The 23,667-nt window shown below is 38.9% G+C and overlaps 1 protein-coding gene across 1 annotated transcript in view; it reads left to right on the top strand.

Annotated features, from left to right (window-relative positions):
- LOC123316069 (mannosyl-oligosaccharide glucosidase) overlaps positions 1 to 23,667 on the top strand; it is a 137,846-nt gene that overhangs the window by 74,185 nt on the left and 39,994 nt on the right. Inside the window, exons 6-7 of the mRNA XM_044901997.1 lie at positions 621 to 776; positions 19,356 to 19,671. Of these exons, the coding sequence (XP_044757932.1) occupies positions 621 to 776; positions 19,356 to 19,671 (472 nt within the window). The remainder of the gene's footprint in view (positions 1 to 620; positions 777 to 19,355; positions 19,672 to 23,667) is intronic.

The following is a 23,667-nucleotide window of genomic DNA, read 5'->3' as shown; positions in this document are numbered from 1 at the left end:
TTCCTTTTTCTTACGACCAATCGAGCAATCACGATGAGTTAGTTATTATTATCTACCCTAGAAATAATTTAAATGGCAAAACTAGGTTTGCCGGGTCAGCTAGTAATAATATAATTATATAATATAATATAATAATATTTAACATTTTAGCCTTGAGAAAGAAATTAGATGAGGTTCGAAACGTCAGCAATGTAACGAGAAATTTAATATAGATATTTGGAGTCCAGATTTCTGTTTTTGTTATTTCTGAAAATTTCCATCATGGACATTACTGAGAATTAAAAAAAAAAATTAGATTCGACATTTTGAATGATCTGTAATACATAAGAGTCTGCTTACATGGCGATCTGGTTTTGATGAATCGTCATAAATGGCAAGTCGTTAGGTAAAGTTCCCCATTCCGCAGTTTATACTCTTATAGGCCAAATAGACGAATCATCGCCGTGTGAACTAGCCGCTGCATGTGTGTTCTGGTGCCATTTGACTGGGCTAAATGACCATCACCGTGACAATCGGATGTAATTAATAATCAATATATGTTCCCTATTTGTGGTACCAGATGAAATGAGAAAATGGAAGAATAGTGCAAGGAAAATATGAGAAATATTCTTTATTTTCAGATTCAATACTAAAAGTATCAAATTTGCACAAGCTGCTCTGAGCAACTTGATTGGGGGAATTGGCTACTTTTATGGCGCCTCAAAGGTGCAAAGCTCCTACACCTCTGAACCAGTGAATTATTGGAATGCTCCTTTATTTACAGCTGTTCCTTCGAGGTGAATATGAAAAATTGATTAATTATATTTACATTAAATTTGTTAGTTCATTTGTTTCTGTGGAATTTTGCATGTTAATTTTCAGGCTCTTGTCGTTCTTGAAATTTTACGAGTTTTCTTAAATCCAGTGACAATCAGTGACGGCTCGTGCCGTTTGGGTCTGTGTCTGGAATAAAATTAATATTACATGATTCGGATTGGGAGAAATCTACACCTCCAGTACTCCTCTGAGAACGTGCCGACATCGATGGTGAGAAGCGACAGACCGGTTTCGCTCTTGTTTGAGCTCGTCAGTGTCACATAACCCAACCAATCAATCTCCCCCAGTCGGCAACAGACTCCAGACTGAAGTCGTTAGCAGAACACTGCGATGGGAGAAGAGAAATGTACGCAGATATCTACCCTTGAGTAGCCTTGTAGGAGAAAGCTTAGGTCGTTGAATGACAGGTGTCGCATCGAATTATTTAATACTTCGATGTCGCTACTGGCTTTTGACAAAATGTCCTCTGCTTCATTCATTCGGCATAGTTTGGTTGGGCTATGTGACACTGACGAGCTCAAATAAGAGCGAAACCGATCTGTCGCTTCTCACCATCGATGTCGGCACGTTCTCCGAGGTATAATGAAGGTGTAGATTTCTGGCAGTCCGAATTATGTAGTTATCTTACATGGCCTTATGGCGTCAATCTGCTTCAAAATTAATATTTCGTCAAACAATAATGAAAAATGAAAACGCTGAAAAGTCAATTGATTCTCAATTAACCTCATTTACCGGCATTAAAATTGTGGAATTTTTTTCAACCCCTCCTATCCAGTTTTTCAAATGGAAACTTTTATCATGTGTGGATTCGTTGGAAAAATCGCCGAAATTGGAGTCCCCCATAATCTTGATCTTTTTAATGCATTGTAATGGATCCCAGTTTTCTGAGGAAAATTGGAGTTCATTTTAGTGCATTCCTTTCGTTTTCATATTTCCGCCTTTGAAAATATTTAATTCTCAAATATTCAGTACGTTCATTCCGATAGGCAGAGTAAATGTAAAAAACCGTTTATCTGTGTTTAACGTTGTTTTTCTTGCATGCCGTTGAAGATTTTGACGTTTTTCTGATGTTGATATGCGATAAACCGGAGCTGACGACGTTTTTCATTCCTGTCGCATTCTGGAATTTTCAGATTTTTAACGTGTTTGGGGATTTGCCTATAAAAGCAGATTTTCCCCCCGCGACGGTCACTTCTACTTTTGACTTTTGATTCTCTGTTACTTCAGTCGCTTTTACTTTTTCTGCTCTTTTACTTCAGTCTCTTTAGTTAGTTTACGCTCCGTACTTTCTGCGATTCGACGTTTAAGAATAATTTTGTGTTGCATCAGTGATATTAAGAATTAATTTTTAGTTTTTCATTTGTTTTCCGCGAGTGCCTGAAATAAAGGAGGTGAGTCCCCGTCTTTACCGTTCAGTTTCTTTGTTAGACCTACACCGGTTACTTCTTTAACTTTGACACTGCTGTACTGTATCGCTCTCTGTTATAATTTATCGTTCTTTACCTTGTTTCGCGAGTCTGACTTTTCTCTTCGCTATCAGTCATGGCGCGTAAGCCCTTGGGGTACTGAAGGGAAATTCCCGTCAACCCCCCCCTGTCCGCGTTCCGCGCTATAAGTGTTGAATCCGAAATCTCTTCTTTTCTATCAGTCATGGCGCGTAAGCCCTTGGGGTAGAGAATAAGAGATACCGCTCGTCGTCAGTGAAATCCCGTAGTTGCGCTAAAAATAGACCTTTTCTTCGCTATCAGTCATGGAGCGTTATAGCCCTTGGGGTAGCGAATAAAAGTCTCGAATATATCCGCCTTGGTTGTATCTCTTTTATTGGAGGAATACAATTAATTACATCCCGATACCGTATAGCAAGTCATTTCACTTCTCGAGGTCATCCTTAGTATTCATTTCGTCAGTTCTGGTTGGCGCATTTTATTGAACAACCTTTGATTTTTCAAAGGTATAAACTTTATAAAATGCTCGTGACCGGATAGAATTTCCCGAATGTATGTTTGCTGATAGCTCATATTTCATACCTACACATATCTCCGTTGTACATATAATCAGTTTCCGAAGGTGTGAATAAACTAGTACATAATTTGATTTGATTTTGACTACTTCGTTATCGCTACCACCCTAGATAACAGCAAACTCTGTCTCCGACTAGCAGCTACTCTGGTAGGTTTGCTATTCTTCCTAGTGAAAAGAACAGCTGGCGCTCGAGATAAGTTTTCTCCGAGGTAACCACGTTACAGCATAATTAATTTTTTTCAAGACTTTCCTGTTTCTTCTGATAGCCAAAAAATTTAAAAATAAATATTATGGTGGCAATGGTGAGATTCCTTTTTTTATGAGCTTTCCAAAGAGTTCATGTGATGGGGCTTTTTCTCTCACCCTGGACGCTCCTTACCTTTGCTCGGGCGCCAGTGAGGCAATCAGTGGAACCCTACGTCTCTCACAGATTCTCCAAAAATTAAAGAGCCCGGGTAGACTTGAATGATCAGTGGAGAAGGGCAGCAGTGAAAACTAGGGTGGTAGCGTCTTCTTGGTCTCTGCTTTCTGACGATTTTGAATCGTTCAAAAGGAGTACCTACCTCTTCTGACGAAAATCTAGCTCTAACTGATTTAGGGAACTGTCTCTCACTGGCAAAAATAACTGGCAACAAAATAAACGTTCAGACCTTTATTCCTACGGGATCAAATTATATACAGAAATGTACAAGTAATAACAAATATTGATGTCAACCGGCGGCCTGGTCGGTGTGGGGGCGGCTGATGGAAAACGGTCTCTCCAGGAAAATACGGTTGAAATAGACGGTAAATACGGTTAAATTTTGTACGGTCACTCCAGAAGAGTACGGTGGAAATAGACGGTAAATACGGTTAAGTTTTGTACGGTCACTCCAGAGGAGTACGGTGGAAATAGATGGTAGTTACGGTATTTTGAGATCCTGGCAAGTCACTCCTTCCGTCGGCGGAAATCGGTACAGTGGCTGGTCTCAGTCGAATGGCAGTCCCCCCCCCTCTCTCTCTCTGTTACCCTCTGTCGGCGGAAATCGGTACCGTGGCTGGTCTCAGTCCAATTGCAGTGTACCCTGTCTCTCTCTCTCTCTCTCTCTCTCTCTCTCTCTCTCTCTCTCTCTCTGGCCCTCAAAATGGCTGCCAGTCAGACAGCAGGTCGGAACTGTCATCCTGTAACTTGATCGGTCGGAAGTCGGCAATATATTAACAAAATAAGCTCCAAAAATATGGTAGGAACACCAAGTTCTCCTGGGACCCCACGGCGGTCGAACGGACACGGATGGCCGGCACTCTACACAGTCTACGATCACTAGGTCAAGTTTAAACGGTAGGTAAGTATTCTCAGCCAGTCCAACAGACTAAAGAAAGCGGAAAATAGCCCTCAGGTATGCACTACGTAAGGAACAATAATACTACAAGTGACTTGCCTCAAACTTTTTGTCTTCTTGACGTACTCTCCAATTCACGGCAATAACACCTTCCGCACTTTTCTCGGCAGCTAGATATCAAATTCGCTCTTCCCCTTCAGCCGCTTCAGCGGCTTGCGTCGAAGAAGTACCTACCCCTCTCCTTGGAAAACTTGCCCCACTATAGGTAACTCATCTCTCCATTGGATGCACTCAAATTGTTCGGTCAATCAGCCGGCTCGGAAAGAAACAGAAACAACTGAAAAGAAGGAAAAACTGAACAAGTTGTAAGACCTCTCTCGACTCAGAAAATGTACGGTTGAACGGAAAGAATTATAAAATATATGAATTCTGAAAACAAGGACATATACGGTTTCCGCTACAAATATGGGACTGGTCGGTGAAAAATAATGACATAATATCAATCGGTAAATCCCCCTATGATGGTATAACGGTTTTCTTCCAAAATATTTCGGTGGTCAGGTCTTATTATGCAAGTATCGGTGAAGAAATTTCCTTTTGTGGCGGAGCCAAAATCTGACTCATCACACTCACACATGGCAAATGTTTCCATTGGTAAAACGCAGGTTGGATGGGGATGCGACTAAAGGGTTGAAGAAAAACATTAATTTTTATTTCCTGACAATAAGGGTAATTGAGAACCCATTATGTGGTTTCAGCGAGATTGATCATGTATTTTCCTTACTTTATTTAAAATGCATCTGTCTACTATCTCATCATGTGACAGGATGAGAAGATTTTTTTCGATTTCCTACCATAGATTAAATGAACAGAGAATAGATGGACCCCTCGAAAAATACAGTGACTCTATCAAACACAGTGGCGACAATTGTGGTCTCGTGACGTGACGTGAGCCAATCCGCATTCCGAATTAGAGATCGTAGCATTGAAATCTATGCTTCTAAGCCGCCATATTCTTGCTAAATTTCCAATTGTCGCCACCGTGTTTGATAGAGTCACTGTATCGAAAAACAAACTTCAATGTCATCTGTTTTTACGGTACATGTACTAATTTTCGAGGAAACCAAATAAAAAGGGAATCTGTAACGCTCATTTTTAATTTTCTTGTAATGATCAAGGCAGAATATATTTGAAAAGTTTTGAGTGAAACTCAGAGAAAGATTCGAATAAAAGGCTCACTAAGAAATTGCAGTGAGATAATGAATAATATGAATCTTTATCTGGATTTTTCTCTGATCCGAAGAATCGAAAGAAAAATAGGTTCATAATTGAAAAATTTATTGCATTGTTCTTCAAACACGGATTCATTTTATAATTGAAATTAGCTTTTAAATTCACTTTATTCTAATAACGAAACTTATTCATTACACAAAAACATTTCTCATAACAACCATAATTCCTAATCACAAAAACAATTATTTATACATAATATACGCATATTCTATTGAATATCAGCAATACATTTTTAATTATCAAACAATAAAGCATATGCATGACATGAAAAAGTTTCAGTAGAGGTTGATGTAATGAGGTACCATCAATTCGGCGTATGATACAAGAGCTCAGAGAAGAAATCTCAGTGAGAAAATCCTGCCTCCTCCAGAGTATTGTAGGGCGATGTTTAATTGTACTTTGGGGAAGTAGCGAACATCCTATGAACTTGTTTAATAAAGGTTTCAAGATCCTTTGAATTCAATGTTATATCGCATAATTACCTTCTTGTATCACGATTTTTGCACCCAACAACACAGCACGACTTCACTCTTGCAGACATTTCGCTTCGCCTATTGAAAATTTATTAGAAAATTATGTCAATTCGTAGATTGATAGATAATCAGAAATACATTTAAGTCTGTCGGTCTATAGATATCTTGATTAGTCGTTTGAATATTCGGCGGAGATCGCCGAATGACCGAGATGTCATTCACGAGTGATAACGATCGAAAGCTCAAAATGCAGTATATATATATATATATTCTTTTGAAAAAGAGTGTTACAAACTTTTACAATCTGAAAATAACAATGAAGCGGGTGTAAAGAAATGGAACAAGAAACAGATCCTAAAAACCTGTTCCAGGTTCCAGATCTCAGTGTAAGCAGAGGAAAAATGTCAACGGGGTACCATACATATCAAATTTAGAATAATTTTTTGTAATTAGTGTACCATAACAATAGGTGGCGCCACTTGTGAGAGTGATCCATCTATATTTTAAGTTAATCTATGGTTCCTACTACCCGAAATTATATTTGCTCGATCACTCAAATTCAACAATTCAAGAAATTCAGAATCCATTTAGATTATCAAAATTTACGAAATAAACCAAAGAATTCTGATAAACACGTGCACCCCTTTCTCTTATTATAGACTGACTTCATTCAATCCATAATATTATGCGAACTGCGATGCGATTTTAATATCCCTAATCCTAGGGTCTGCCGGTCTATTTTAACGCATATTCCAGAACTTTCGAAATCACCGTAGTGCTATTTTTACTAGGAATTAGGAATATGCATATTCTATTTTAATGGTCACAAAATCACTGACCTACTCTTGAACGGTACGAATAAGATTGTGAAATGTGAGGATACTTCCGGGATCTTGAATTATTAACTTAGATATCATTTATTATAAACTTAAGAAATATTTTCATTCATTCATTCATTGCTGAATCTCGTTACCGAGAAAAAAATCTACAAAAAGGCTTAAAAAGAGACTATCGGTGCGATCAAACTTATAATTTCTTAGGGCTACTTGCGACTCTGTGCCCTTCTGTGACTGAAGGGACCCAACCTTGACCTACAGATCCTTCCACACCCTGGGCATGGACAGTCACTATTATAGCTGTGGACCATTATAGCTGTGGACCAAAGACCTTTACTGTTATCTGTCTAACGCTAGTTGCTCCTAGTTATGATTGGTATCAACTGATTTTAGGCATTGATGGGTTGATATCCTTGAACCACCTATACTGGCCTCCAGGTTTCCGAGCTGCCTTTGTGAATTCGCCGTACAGAGCTATTTTTGGGAGTCTTGTGTCTTGCATCCTCAGAATTGGGCCGCTCCATCTGAGTCGGGCTATCGTTACTTGAGTCTCAATTGTTATACAACTCACTCGCTGTAAGACTTCTGCATTTGAAACTTTGTGGAACCATCTGATTTGCATTATTTGTCTTAGATAGCGTTGTTGCGTTTGTTCAGGCTGTAATGTTCTAGCTTACGCTTCCTTAAAGAAGCGTTGGGAGGACCACTGCTTTGTAAACCTATCTTGGTCTTCATATTGAGGTCGGGATTTTGAAACACTCTGCCTTTAGCTTCCAGAATGCCCGTGATGCTGAATTGATACTGTTGTGTATTTCCGTGTCCAGGTTAGCCGTAGAGTTTCATCCTCCAGGCTAATATCTTTTTGAAGGTTTTCTGGCGGACTTACCAGGATTTTGGTTTTGTCAATATTGAGTCTAAGACCTAAAGCTTTATATGGATATATATGTTTATAGGTGGCCAACATTATCTGTAGATCCTCTGGGCTGCTAGCGATAAGTGCGCAGTTGTCTGCATATTGAAGTTCCGTGATAAACTTTGTACGGGTTTTTGCTCTGAGGCGCTTCAGGTTAAACAGGCCTCCATCAAATCTGAATCTTATTCCAACACCTCTTGCAGGCATACTCATGTCAGCAAAGATCGAGACAACTAAGGCGAAAATATTGAACAAAGATCGATTTTGGACGGCCCGGAATAAAATCGGCCGATATTTTATCGGTAGCAGTTGCGAGCACACTTACCGATTTTTAACGTCCAAACGGTCAGCCAAACGAAGTCGACTGAAATGGTCGGTAAACAACATTGAACTCAAAGAAGAACTCTTTTTGAGTTCAATGGTAAACAATCGATTCTTGTACAAACGTATACTTAGTCACGTACGCCACTACATTCCGGTATTGGACGGTTGCTCGCCGGCATTTTACCGGCACCGATCAGTTGCCGGCGTGTGTGACAGGTTCCGTTCTCACACGTAGTTCACTATTGGAATTTGGATGACCGGTATAAAATCGGCCGTCCAAAATCGGTGTGTGTGCAACTAGCCTAAAGGCGCTAACACGCAGGCTTGCTTTATTCCACAGTTGGTTTAGAACTGGTTGGTTGTAGAGCCATTATTCTATTCTGTATTCTAGCGGTATTGTTGGTATGGAGGCTTTTACCCCCTTCAAAGAATTTTTCGGGTATTCCAAAGCGTCCCATGATTTGCCATAGCGCTCTCCGATTCACCGAGTCGAAGTCCTTACTTAAATCCATATAGGCTGTATAGATCCTTGATTGTTGTTCACTTCTCTTGCAGCTGTCGCATTGTAAAAATTAGGTCCACCGTACCTCGATTGGGTCGAAAGCCGCACTGGGATTCAGGTAATAGCTTTTCTAAGAGTGGAATAAGACGATTAGCCATAATGTTCTAGAGAATTTTACCGGCCACATTAAGCAACGATATGCCCCTGTTATTGTTGCAATTTGACGTTTCGCCTTTGTTCTTATAAATGTTGATAACTAAAGCGTCTCTGAAGTCTTTTGGCACATTTCCTTGTTCCCAGATCTTCAGGTCCAGGTCTTCATCCAGGGCTTCGAAAATCTCTGCTGGAACGCCATCTAGACCTGGTGACTTATTATTTTTCATATTTTTTATCGAACTTATGATTTCCGACATTTAGATTTTGTCATCAAGCGATGTCATCAGACTGTACGCGGGGAGTCGGTCTAAAATGGATAAATTTTGATTCAACACTTGAGGGTAATGCTCCTTCCATCTTTCGAAATTTTTTTCTGTCATCAGATAGAATAACTCCATGAGCATCTCTTATAGGGAAGTTAGCTTTTCTGCTTGGGCCATAAACAGTTTTAATAGCTTCGAAAAAACGCCTGTAGTCATGGTTATCTGTGTAAGTTTGTATTTCCCTAGCTTTTTCTCCCCACCAGCTATCCTTGATTTTTCCTATTTCTTGACTTCAGGAATAATTGAACATCATGCCAAATTGATAGATTCCTTGAAAAGAATGTCAAACAGAACAGATATTCTGGCTTCAACACCCTACAGCACAGCGAAAGCGAAAAATGACGGCGAAGGTGTAGAATGAAGATCAAGCCTCCAACTTTTGATGGAAAAATACCCTGGTCGACATATCAAAAACAGTTTGAAGCTGCTGCGCTGGCGAACAATTGGAACGATAACGAAAAAGCCACGGCATTGATAAATAGCTCTACGAGGAAAGGCACTAAACATTCTGCAAACGATTCCGGATAGTCAACAAACCTGTTACGAAGTTTTCACATCGAAACTTCAGATGAGATATGGCGCTGCTCATCCACAACAAGTTTACCATGCACAAATAAAGAACCGAGTGCAGAAAACAGGGGAAAATCTCCAAGAGTTTGAAGCTGATGTGGCGAGATTAGTCAGACTGGCTTATCCATCTGCTCCAGATAGCTTCCTGGAACAGCTATCATTCCAAACATTCGTGGATGGGATAAAGGATAGTGAAATACAACAAGCCCTGAGACTAGCACGCCCTAGAACCGTAGATGATGCCTTAGCCCAGGCTTTGGAAATCGAGGCAGCGAAGCAAGCGTCGCATAGGGGACACCTTCGTGTAAGACAAGAGCAAGAAACAGATCGATCTGTTGAGGAGATTGTCAGAGAAGAAGTCCGCAGAATATTGCTTGCTAGGAAAAAGGATGCTGTGTGCTGGAATTGCAACAAAAGGATGCATTTCAAGAAAAAACGTCCAGAAATTGAAAGGGCTACAGCTGGGGAAATAAAAGGAGTCGCTGTGGAAGACAATGGCTCGTCCAAAACCATCGAGTTTCCCCAAAATTCCAGCCATTGTTCGCGCCTGGAAGAAAAGATCGATTTAAGGCGAACCACCGTAATCGAAGACGACTGGCTACCTGAAGAAATTCAAAGAGCACAAGAAGAAGATAACGACTTGTAAGTAATCCTGAGTTGGAAGAAAAGCGGTAGACGACCTACTTGGGAAGAAGTATCCAGACTGAGCCAGAATGTAAAGTCGTATTGGGCACAATGGGAAACGTTGAAGATTGATGGAGGTCTTCTGAAACGTTGTTGGGAAAATGAAGATGGAACTGAGCAGAGACTTCAGTTGATTGTGCCGAAGAGCCGTGTGACAGACATTCTGACCAGACTACATAATGGAACTTCAGGTGGACATTTCGGGATGACCAAGACGTTGGAAAAAGTCAGGCAGCGATTTTATTGGCCAAATTGTAAGAGGGACGTTAAAGATTGGTGTAGAAGATGCAAGGTTTGCGCTGCTGCTGACGGGCCTTATGGTTAAGGAAAAGCACCAATAAAGCAATATAATATAGTTACGCATAGGTTGTAAATTCTAGAATTTAAAACCTCTGTAACTCATCATGTTTATTTATGTTAAATAAACATTATCATTATATTATTATTATTATAACGTCGGATCTCCCATGGAACGAGTAGCTATCGACATCGCTGGCCCCTTTCTCGAAACAGACCATGGAAACATTTTGGTAGCGATGGACTATTTCACGAAATGGGTGGAAGCCTACGGTATTCCTAATCAAGAGTCAAGTACGGTAGCGGATAAATTGGTCAGAGAATTCTTCTGCAGATTTGGAATACCTCTGAAGCTGCATTGTGATCAAGGCCGAAATTTTGAATCGAAGTTATTCCAAGAAGTATTCAGCAAATTGGGGATTCACAAAACAAGGACTACACCTCTTCATCCACAATCAGACGGCATGGTCGAACGAATGAATCGAACCATGGGAAAACATCTAGCCAAAGTAGTTTCTGATCACCAGCGGGATTGGGATGATTTACATCTATTCACCATGGCATATAGGTAGATTCGGTTCAAGAATCTACCAAGGAAACTCCATCCAGTATAATGTTCGGCCCAGAAATAAGGCTGCCTTGCGACTAGAGTTTGGATGTAAGCCTGGAGAAGACGTAGCTGGGGAGGACTACGTTAGTAAATTAAGGAACAAGCTGGATTACATTCATGACAAGGTGCGCAATCAAATGCAGCAAGCAAGTGACCGAATGAAAATGCGCTACGACATCAAGGCTATTGAAGGTGGATTCACCACTGGAGATCTGGTGTGGCTACATAATCCACAAAGGAGGAAAGGTTTTTCACCAAAGCTGCAGAGGCAGTGGGAGGGACCGTATAAAGTAATCAAGAGGATAAATTATGTAGTTTATCGGATAAGGAAGCTCCCTAGAGGAAAACCAAAGGTCGTCCATTTCAACCGATTAGCCCCGTACGCGCAAGACGAAGAAGAGGTTCGTCTTTTGGAAGCTCCGATGCAAGGTAGCAGCGATTACCAGAAGTTTATAGATTGCTATGGTGAGACATGCGTTGCTCGGTTCGGCATCACACAGGAAGTACATCATGACCTCTTTACCGTGTCTGAGGAATACTCTCTCGCTTATTGCGTAGCGAAGGACCTTCGTATGAGCAGAGGAATAGCAAGAGTATTCAGAAATAAATTTGGACGGCAAGAAAAACTATTGCGATAGCAGCCAAGAATCGGAAAAGCTTTGAAATTGAAGGCTGGAGGTCGGTTCATTTATTGCCTAGTCACCAAGCAACACTCCCATCAGAAGCCAACCTATCAGAATCTATGGACGGCACTGCTTAGCTTGAAAGAAGACCTTCAACGCTTTGGAGTTAGGAAATTAGCTGTTCCCAAGCTCGGTTGTGGATTGGACTAGCTGAATTGGCGGGTTGTGCGAAGCATGCTGGAGGTGGTATTTCAGGGGACTGGTATACGGATCCTGGTGTGCAGTTTCAACCCGAAGCAGGCCAGGGAGCCTGGAAAAACTGTGGAGTGCTACTTCTATCAGAATGGCTACTGTAGGAATGGTGATGAGTGCAGGTTTCGCCACGGTCCTCGGAGAAATTCACTAAATTTGTTCTGGGACAGAACAGGCTTAAGGAGGGGACAGTGTAACCAGTCCGGCCCTTGCGGTCGGACCTTTCGAGAACCAGAGCGGTCGCGAGGTTCTAGAACAACCGCGAAGGTACCTGAATGTTTCCGGCGCTTCTATAAGCCCAGACGAGGAACAGGTAGGCAAGTACAAGTACAGTTACACTGCAAGCGACTAGTGGAAATAAACAAGAGTGGAAATAAATAGTAGTGTAATAGTTAGTTTGTGAGTTATAAGTGTATTAAGTGTAAATAAATAATTTTAATAAGTTGGACGTTTTAATCAAGCGAAGAAAACGTTACATTATTTATCACATCACTGTGTTATTGAACAACAACAACAAAATTGAGAGTTGTTTTTAACGCCTCAGCTAAATATGCGGGAAACAAATCGCTTAATGAATGTTTGATGATAGGGTCCAAATTGCAGAAGGATATTGCACGACTTTTAATAAATTTTCGCCTTCGACCTTATGTCTTATGCGCCGACATTAAAATGATGTATCGCATGATATTAGTTGATCCATCTCAAACTGACTATCAGCGCCTTCTTTGGAGATTTTCACCGCAAGAGGAACTCCAAGATTATCGTCTTTTGACTCTGACTTTTGTGACAAGTCCGGCATCCTTTTTGGCAATACGAGTTTTATTAAAGCTTGCTGAAGATGAGAGCCAACATTTTCCGCTGGCTTCGGAAGCTATTCGTGAATGCTTTTATGTCGATGATTTCGTGATTAGTTGTCGATCATTGGGTGAAACTATTAAGCTTAGGGATTAATTGATTTCATTGTTGAAACTTGGCGGGTTTGAATTGCGAAAGTTTGCAAGTAATAAACCAGCAGTATTGTCTGATTTGCCCGAATCTCATTTATCGCGTAGTCCAATTTCATTTTCTAATAGAAGTGAGGAATCCCAACTGAAAGTACAAGGTGCGGCACGGAGGGCGGACGTTTTTCAGATGGGCATAACTTTCCCCCACTGAGGATGAGAGAAGTGGGGAAGGTGCCGTTAGACTCGTGTGTTCCTAGCATTTATTTACCAGTTGTTTTTTTTTACTCATTTTGTTCATGAGTGACGAAGCCCACTTTCACCTCAACGGCATGGTTAACCGGCAGAATTGCCGTTATTGGGCTAATGAAAATCCACAACACTTACACGAAAGACCGCTGCACAGCCCAAAAGTTACGGTTTGGTGCGCTGTATCGCAAACTCGCATCATTGGCCCTTACTTCTTCGAAGACGTTGATGGTCGTGCTGTTACCGTGAACTCAGAGCGGTACGTCGAAATGATCAACAACTTCTTTATCCCCGAATTACGACGGCAACGTGTTCCAATCCGACGTGTGTGGTTCCAACAGGATGGGGCGACCGCCCACACAGCCAGAGCATCAATGGACGTTATTCGCCCTCTCTTCCCTGGTCGCCTTATTTCCAGGTTTGGCGATGTTCATTGGCTCCCCCGGTCCACAGATTTATTCATATGCGATTTTTTCTTATGGGGACACCTCAAGGCTAGAGTATACGAGACCAAGCCCCGAACTCTGGACGAATTGAAAAGGGCTATTCGCGTGGAAGTTGCCCAAGTTGAGAGAGCGATGTTGGAGAGAGTCTACGCGAACTTCCAAGAGCGCCTCCAGCACTGCATCACCGATTTCGGCCACCACATGCCTGATGTGATTTTCCACACTTGACTGTCTCAAATGCTATTTCCTTGAGAATCTGATTCCGTCAATAAATGTGTTTTTGAGTAAAAATTAAGGCTTTTATTATTTTTTTAAAACCATCCATCCTCCGTGCCGCACCCTGTATTAAGTTTCCGATGAAATTCGGAACATGATTATTTTTCATTTAAAGTCAAATCAGTGAAAAATTCAGGTTGTAGTAAACGTGTCATGTTGTCGGAATTGGCTCGGGTCTATGATGCATTGGGATTCTTGTCTCCTATAACTTTTCTTAATAAATACTTAATTCAACGCTTATGGAATTCTGGCGCTGGTTGGGATGAAACCCCAAACGATGAGATTGTAGGAGTGTGGAGGCAATACCGGGACGAATTTGTACATTTAAGGATAACTAGACTAGTCATTCCATTCAATACATTTGAGAATACCTAGACTTGTCATTCCATTCAATACTTATGCCATCGATCTACATGGTTTCTGTGACGCTAGCGAGAAGGGTTTTGCCGGTGTAGTTTATTTTCGTACCGTACATACTGCTGAGGATATTTCCACTCATTTTTTATGTGCCAAATCTGAAGTGGCACCGCTCAAACAAGTAACAATTCCTCGTTTGGAATTATGTGCTGCCATTTTGCTCACAAAGTTGGTGCACTCTATTTTAACAAACATCGGAAATCAGGTGAAAATAAATAGAATTTCTATGGTCTGATTCACAAATGTTTTATATTGGATAAAAGCATTCCCTCACAGATGGAAAACTTTCGTCGCTAACAGGGCTTCGTTCATTCAAGAAAAATATCCGATAGATAACTGGTTTCATGTAGATAGTTCAAACAATCCCGCTGACATAGCCTCTAGAGGTTCGTTGCTTTCTAATATCATTCATAATAATTTGTGGTGGCAAGGTCCATCATTTCTTCTCAGTTCCACATTACCCATGCAACATTTTTCAATAAATGTTACTTACCCAGTGGAGGAGGAGAAAAAATTGGTTCATTTCACAATGGTTCCATCGCATAACATTCTGACTAATTTGCCAAATGAAAAGTCAACATTTATTACAATTCAACGCATTTTATCCTATATGTTGAGATTTATCTATGACTCCAAAAACCCTAAATTGAAACGAAATGGTGCGCTTGCGCTACAGGAATTGCATGAAAGCTTGGAGGTGTTGGTGAAATATACACAGCAGGTGCATTTCTCGAATGAATTTGAAAATTCTGCCTTTTCGCGACCATTCCGAAGACTTGGTGCATTTCGCGATGAAGATGGAATCCGTCGAGTTGGAGGTCGCCTCAATCATCAATCATTCTAACTTGTCCCCCAACTCCAAGTATCCCATGATTTTGCTTCGCTCCTCACGTCTTACTCAGTTGATTGTCGAATATTATCACCATAAATATTTTCACGTAGGATTCAAAACTACACAATACCTATTATTACAAACATTTTGGATATTGTCGCTTAGACGGGCTATTAAGTCCGTCTTATCGAAATGCGTTCGGTGTTGGAAGATGCATCCAAGAACGTTCCAACCTTTAATGGCATCGTTACCACGACCTCGGGTGAATCAGGTCAAACCTTTTTTGCACTCTGCGGTGGACTTTGGAGGTCCCTATTTTGTAACTATGAGTAGACATCGCGCAGTTGGGACGTCAAAGGCTTATTTGTGCGTTTTTGTATGTATGGCCACAAAAGCGGTTCACTTAGAACTGGCCTCTGATCTGTCCACCGAGACTTTTCTGTCCGCTCTTCAAAGATTCATGGCTCGGCGTGGTCGAATCATGAGCATTGCGACAACGCCACTAACTTTGTAGGAGCTTATCGGGAGCTCAACTTCATGAAAGACGCTGTGCAGAAAGAAACTATCAAATTTAATTTTTCACTTCCTTCGGGTCCACAAAATCATCTGTCCAAAGTTATTGGGGACCAAATATTAACTTATGAAAAGTTTTATACCAGCCTGGCCTTGATCGAATCGATTTTGAATTCACGTCCCTTAACGCCCATTACATCAGACATTGAAGATATCAATGCCCTCACGCCAGGGCACTTTCTCACAACAGAACCGCTAACAGCATTGCCGGTACCAGAATTATCTACGGTATCTATAAACCGCCTCTCGAGATGGCAATTAATTCGAAGAATTCACCAGGATCTTTGGCGTAGCCTTCGTGTAGAATATTTGCATACCCTGCAACAAATAGAAAATGGGTTAGATCCGTCCTCTCCTCCTACCATAGGTACGCTCGTCCTTATAAGGGATGATAACTCTCCTCCTAGTAAATGGGCATTGGCGCGTATAATTGCAATGCATCCTGGTAAAGATGAGGTGGCTCGAGTTGCCACTGTGAAAACTGCCAATGGTATCTTAAAGCTCCCTTTAGTTAAGTTAGGAAAACCGAATAGGCCTATTCGTGAAGACAGAAGATAGTAGTCTACAGGAACATCTTCTGGAACGACCCTGTAAGGGCTATTCATACGGTGGTTACGTCTTCTTCGTGTCGGCTTAGATTGGTTCAACAACCCAGAAATAACATGATTACAGTCCACTCAAGCTTTACCAAAAGAACTGAGCTATGTGTACGTATATAACACATAATTTGGAATATTATTGTACTTTTAGTTAAATAGTTGCCACTATTTACTCAGACAACGGTAGTAATTTTGTTGGTGCATTTAATCTATTGAAGAAAATCGATTGGGACAGGGTGATATCATATTCCTCTGTACATAAAATAAAATGGATTTTCAATACACCCACAGCTGCCTGGTGGGGAGGATGGTGGGAACGTATATGGTTCGAATTGTAAAGGACATACTCCGAAGAAATTTAGGTAAAGCGGTTGTCACCTATGAAGAATTTCTTACGCTTTTGTGTGATTGTGAAGCAGTTATAAATAGTAGACCTTTGACATATTCATCTGATGATGGAAATTATCTGAGTGCTTTAACCCCTGCTATGTTCATAAGTGACATAACCAACAGTGACATGGCTGAATTAGATCAAATAGACAGAAGCAGCTTCCTCAGACGACAAAGATATATCCAACAGCTCCGGGAAGGTCTAAGAACACGCTTCAAAAAAGAATATTTTGCAGAACTGGTTAACTCTGGTCGTCGGAATCCACGTGAATTGGAAATTGGCGAAATAGTTCTGGTTGGTGAAGAAAATACCAAACAGACAGATTGGAAAAATGGGGATAATATCAGCACTTTACCCCGGATGAGATGGAGTGTCCAGAGTAGCAAAGGTGAAAACAAGAACTGGTGAATTTTCTCGACATTTCCAACGTTTATATCCCATAGAAATCAAAGATTCGACTATATCTACGAAAGATCGAACTGATCAGTGAAGAATAAAGAACACAGACATAGATCTGAACTTAGAAGGTAGCCGTTTAAATAAAGATGAAGAGAAGAAAGAAATCACAACGAGAAGAGGACGTGTGGTGAAGCCGCCTTATCGTTATGGTTTTCAATAATTTCGCGGGGGAGTATGTTGGAACTAGATTAATTAATTATGGAAAATATCAGTACATCATTGAATTTGATTGTTAAAGTTGAAATATATTTTTTGGAGAGTTGTCAATATAGACAAATAAAAGTCACTTTTGGAAAACTAATAAGTCGTTTAATTCTAAGTTCTAAGGTAAATAAGTAAAGATATAACATTTAGATATAGATGTATGTGGGGCACCTTGTTGAACCTGAGGGGTGAACTCGCAAAGCTGAAGGTGAAGAAGCTAGCTGTGCCAAAGTTGGATTGTGGTCTGGATCAACTAAACTGGAGAATCATTCGCAACATTCTGGAGGTCATTTTAAATAGTACGGGAACGAAGATACTGGTAGTTTGATTAACAGCCATGTCTTGAAAACAGAAAACTTTTATAAGGATTTAGGTGTTTCGTTCGATAGCAAGATCTCATTCGGCCATCACCAGTATCATTATCTGTGAAGCCAATAATTCTTTGGGTTTTGCTCAATTGCGAAAAATTTACGAATATATCAACTATTCATTTTAATTCACTGAACATGAATACTGTGCTTTATATTATATTATATTATATTAGTTGAAATCCCATTCACGAAAAATATATCATAGCGTTGGAATCCTTTCAGAATTTTTTTTCAAGTTTTCTACTACAAAAAACTCTACTGATTGTGTTCAACTTCGTAAGTTTGATAAAGAGTAGAGAAATTTCAGGGATAATATTTGGTATCAAATTAGTTAATGGTCAAGTTGACTCGATGTACCCGCTAGGTCTATTAAATTTCGATACGCCCCGCATTTTATCCAGAACAAATTTAACTTTCATAATTAGTGTCTACCACACTCAACGCCAATTTCCATCTTGAGGAGCTTGACTGGTTCAACCTCAATTGACGTGTCTCCCCTTACAATTTTCGGTTCAAGAAAAAATGGTATGTTATTTTTCAATTAGAAACTTTGAAACTGCATTATTATAAATATGAACCGACACGTGTTTGTAACATGTCTAGATCTGTAATTGGGCATTTGCATGTAGAAAGCAATTTGAATCAATTGCGATTTGACTTGTACAAGTTCCATCTGAAGTTACAGAATAGGTCTGATATTGTTCAACAAAATATACAGAGTGTATTTATATCACATTCTTTAACAGACGATAGAGCTGGTCAAAATAAAGCGTTTCACCAAAAATCACCTTTACGAAACTTTCAAAATGTCAGTTGGAAAAAAAATTTAAAAATTATTACTGGAATAGACCCTAATACGACCCTAGATCATTTGTTATCGGAATTATTGCAAAGCAATGGGAAAAAACTTATCTCGTGATGACTGATTTCCTCATATGTTCGTTTAGGATATTGGCCAGTTTGAATAAAAATGGAAACTAAGGATTGCCGAATTTTTCTCGTTATTTTGTTTTGCAATTTCATGAAATGACTAATTTCGATATCAACTGGCAGAAAAAACTACTCAGAACCAAGTGTAAAAAAATAAAATATCAGTTCAAAATCTCACCAATAAAATTCGTCTTAATTATTCACGAATTTTTCACCATCTTCTTTTTCGAACCCTGCAATCATCATAAAAATAGGGTGAAATAGGGTAACAATAACCTTTGTCAATACAAGCGATTTCAATAAACTCTCTCGATTTTCTACAATGTTTTCATCACAAATCGAATGGTACAAAAATTTTTAAAGTGACCTCTATAACTAACCAGATGCCGGAGTTCCCTTCCACAGTCCCATACTTGACATTCAAGGAAATTTTGTCTAGGGGTTCTAGAACAGCCATCTTGAATATTTTATATGAACAATTTTTGGTGAAACGTCTTATTTTGATGACTTCTACCTTCTGTCAAAAAAAGCCTCGCCCTGTGAAGAAACGCAAAGGAGTGAATTAATAGAGCAATTTCTAGCTTTAAAATGCAGAAACCGCTCTTACTGTCGAAATATTCCGCATAACTAATTTTCAATCAAATTCGTTTCCAGGAGCTTCTTTCCGAGAGGATTTTTGTGGGATGAAGGTTTTCACGGGTTACTGATATCAAAATGGGATATCCATTTAGAGCTGGATATAATAGGCCATTGGATGGATTTGATGAATGCGGAGGGGTGGATACCTAGAGAGCAGATATTAGGAGTAGAAGCTTTAGCTAAAGTTCCGAACGAATTCGTTGTTCAGAAAAATACAAATGCTAATCCGCCAACATTCTTCATAACATTGCAGTTTATACTTGACAATTACGAGAATGAACTTGATTCAGGTCAGCTGGCAATGATTAGGAGACTTTACCCTAGATTGCAGGTAAGTAATGGACCTTTTCATGTACCATAAAGAAACACATTAATTTAAAAGTATAATTGCTAATAGGTCCTTTCGTTTGCATAAAAAGTGTAGCACTTTTCTACACTCGATTTGATTTAGATTTAGATTTGATGTAGATAAACTTCACATCCTCTACACTGGTGTAAATTCAATCAGCAAACGAATACTAAAATCGAGTGTAGAAAAGTGCTACACTTTTTATTCAAACGAAAGGACCGAATGTTACTCAGGAATTTTTAGTTCTAATTTTCTAATGTATAAATTGTCCTTAATCGGATGGAAGTGGATTCTTGACGTCATGTTGTACACATTCGTAATTAAATGGCTGGCTTGAAGAACTCGGTGTGCCACATTTACCAGTATGCAGAACAACATTGTCGGTTTACCTGTAAATATCAAAGAAACAACAATCTCTTCCATCGAGGACGAGATTATTTTATAAATCAAATTTGATCCGTCACAATTATATCAAATAATACGAACTTCTAATATGGCGAAACAAGGATCAGGTAACACGACACATTCCACTTGAAAAGCGATATTTTCTTCAAAGACTTGTTTGTATTTTTCAAATTATCAATTTCTGACTGTTCATATAAACCTACGTGGTTTATCATCGTTTCAAACTCGTCCGTGCTTATATGCTCATTGAAATTGTTCAAAGTCTTTTTTTCATCTTCATTTTGTTCACCTAGTATATCAGGAATTTCAGTTATTTTTATTATATTTTTATTATACACTATATCTTATTCTGAATTACAACACTGTATGATCTTTAAGTCTTCACAAGTGTTGCTATACATTCTGTTTTCTTCTCACCATTAATAGTCTTCAAATTTAAAATTTCTGTATCATTTATAAGTTCTTTTGAATTGATTTTTATTAATTTTGTGGAATCTTCACACAGAACCTCCATAATCCAAAAGTTGTTGTGTGGTGTGGAGTAGGATCCTTTGGTATTCTTGGTCCATAATTTTTTGAAGATGAAAATGACCGCGCTGTAACAGTAACATCCGAGCGCTACGTAAACATGCTAGAGGCATTCCTCATTCCAGAATTAAATAGACGAGAATTACTAAACAATGCCTTACTATTCCAACATAAACTTGAAGAGGATTCTGCGAGAAATGTTTGATGGCCGACTCAATTCTCGATTCGGAGATTTGCCTTTTTTTTTTCTTTGGGGATATTTGAAAGCCAAATTGTATGTCAGTCGTCCAGGTACAATCGAGGAACGCCAAGTCAAAATTCGCGAAGAAGTTGAAGGAATAGACGAAGGTTCGTCGTGTAATGAACCATTTTTTATCTATTGAAAAATGTGTTGAAGTTGGTGGAGGTCGTTTAGAAGACGTAATTTGAAGTTGAAATTAAATCAGCGAAATATTTATAAGTTATCATAAATCCCAAGGAGCTGAAATTTAATATAATGAAAAGTTTGTTTTGTTACCTAAAAAAAATTTATTCAATTATTAAAATGGGCACCCTATTATAAGGAACACTGAATAACCCTTAAATTAGCTCATCGTTGGATGAACTCGATTCGGATGCAGGGAGATGAATGGGAACATTGTTTTACTAATAATATCGACGTCCCAAAAATCACACTACGAAAAATGCAAAATACACAAACGTGAACTTATCTCTGACGTGAACTTAGTTTGGACTATGGTTTTTGACTGCCAATATCAATGATGTCAGTTGTTAGTTCATTTCACCCAACACCGAGTCGTTTTCATATTACTGTTTGAAATTTGGTGAATCTCACGAAAAATGACGTATTTTTTCCACCATTTTATTTTTAATAATTATAATAATTATAATTATTTTTTTCAAACGTCATATTATGGAGAGTAGAGAACGATCGACGTACTAAAAATGTGTCCCCGAAAACGGGAAACATAGGATAGGTGTCGCTGCGATTGCAGCGTGTATCGATAAGGGGTGGGGATTCAAGCGTCAACTTGAAATGAACAGCCTTCATTTTATTTTAGGTTATGTGTCATCTTGGTTTTTCTGATGATTTTTCAAATACCTTTCTTCAAATCTATATTGAATAGGAGTTCTCTGAATTATATGCAATAAAATACAAGTCGAAATCAATGAAATTCAAAAGAAATCACTGATCAAAAAAATTTTACCCACTTTTGTTCATTGAAAGCAGCTATGTTAGTTAGTTTACCGTAATCTTCAAAATTATATAAATCCGCAGTGAGGAGTAGTTTACATCAAGACAACAAAAGGTAGCAATATCAGATTTATCACTTAGGTATTAGAGTAGATTCTGTTGCCAATACTCAGCTGATGAGAACCAATATAAACCATATATTATGTTATGCCAACAAAATTCTTCAAGAATATTTACTTCTAAATCATGTAGTTTTTATGGTTATATATTTTTATTCAGAAGAGTCAACTTCTCACGAGGGATGACAATTTCGATTTCGTTTATAATGAATCCACCATCTTTTCGATATCAGTGCTCTTGACAGTCGATTCTTGAGGGGAGGTTTTTTTCCAATTTTCTCTCAAAAATGCTCTCGAAAATTTTATCTTTTCTCCTTTTCTTTCCGATGGCAAAACACTCTCACACTAGCGCACGCTTCAATATTTCGCCATGGTCATATGTTGTTCTCTTATCAAAAATCGAAAATAATAATATTCCTATCATCTGTCACCAGGGAAACAGTTTACTCAACCAACTTCCAACTATAATTTGATTTGTTTAAATCAAAATTTCGCACTCTCGTGATGGCCAGCGCGCCTGTTGGCAAAAGCATGAACTACCCTATTGGTACATATTTTAGGGGACAAAAAATCTGTGGTCTCAAAGCAGCGATCGTTCTCCTTCTCTCTACTCTCCATACGTCATATCTTAACTGACAGGATCATCGAAAATTTCTACTTCTCCATCGGAGGGAAATGTGTTGCTGTGTTAAAGATGACAATCAAACTAGCCACACTTTCCATTAATCATATTCAATTTTTCTACAAAAATACTACCAACAATGGCTATCAGAACAAACACTCACAAATTGGAACCAATACAAACAGAAGAACAGGGTAGTTAAGTCAACAATTTATAGAAAAAACTGATATGTGGGAGAGGAAATGTCAACAAGTAGAAAATCTGGTAAGTGGAGCACAAAGTACGTAGGTATGGAGAACTATAATTGAAAACCAACCAAACAGACAGGATCTACTATAAAATCGATATGGAAAAATGACAGGACCATTACGCAGAGTTATTAGTAGAGAACAGGCGTTCATAAGAGTATAAGAAAAGAAGACGAGGATAACAACTATATCTGCACGTTAACTATTGTGATGTATTAGATCTTCCGGCACGTAGCATTGTAAATAGTTTGTGAAATGCTGGAAATAAAAAAAGAAGTAAATTCTCTCAATAAGAGGAGTGACATTGAGAATTTGAATACGGCCTATTTCAATATAATTCAAAGAATAAGAAATCCTACATCTTAACGTAACATTAGTCACGTTCGTGTGTCTACATATTGTTTCCTTCCCTTCTTGACATCTGATTATTTCACGTTGAATATATTTCATTTTCATTTCTGATTAATTCGAGCTAGATTCCTTAGTATGCCTGATATCATATCATCCTTAAATTATTTATTACTAAAGATGACAATAGAGACCAACTGACAATGCTAGTAGCTTCAATTAATTTAATTGATGGGTCAATAATATATACTCTTTTTATATTTATACAGGATGTTTTCTAATTGAGTGTCAATATTTATGGGGGTGGTTTTTGGGCCTATTTTAAGAAAAAAACTTGATATGAACATATGTCCTAAACGACTTACCTTTTGTGATACAGGGTGGTAAAGTTTTCAAAAATAAATCTATCTTATTGTAACGATCACGTTTATATTTTCTACTGTATTTGTGTAATACTGCATGCGATTTTATCTTATTACAGTGTGCTGATGAAGACATTAAATATGTCGAAAC

The sequence above is a fragment of the Coccinella septempunctata genome, chromosome 6 (assembly GCF_907165205.1).
Source record: "Coccinella septempunctata chromosome 6, icCocSept1.1, whole genome shotgun sequence".
NCBI classification, from domain to species: domain Eukaryota; kingdom Metazoa; phylum Arthropoda; class Insecta; order Coleoptera; family Coccinellidae; genus Coccinella; species Coccinella septempunctata.
This window is presented reverse-complemented; position numbering and strand designations above follow the sequence as displayed.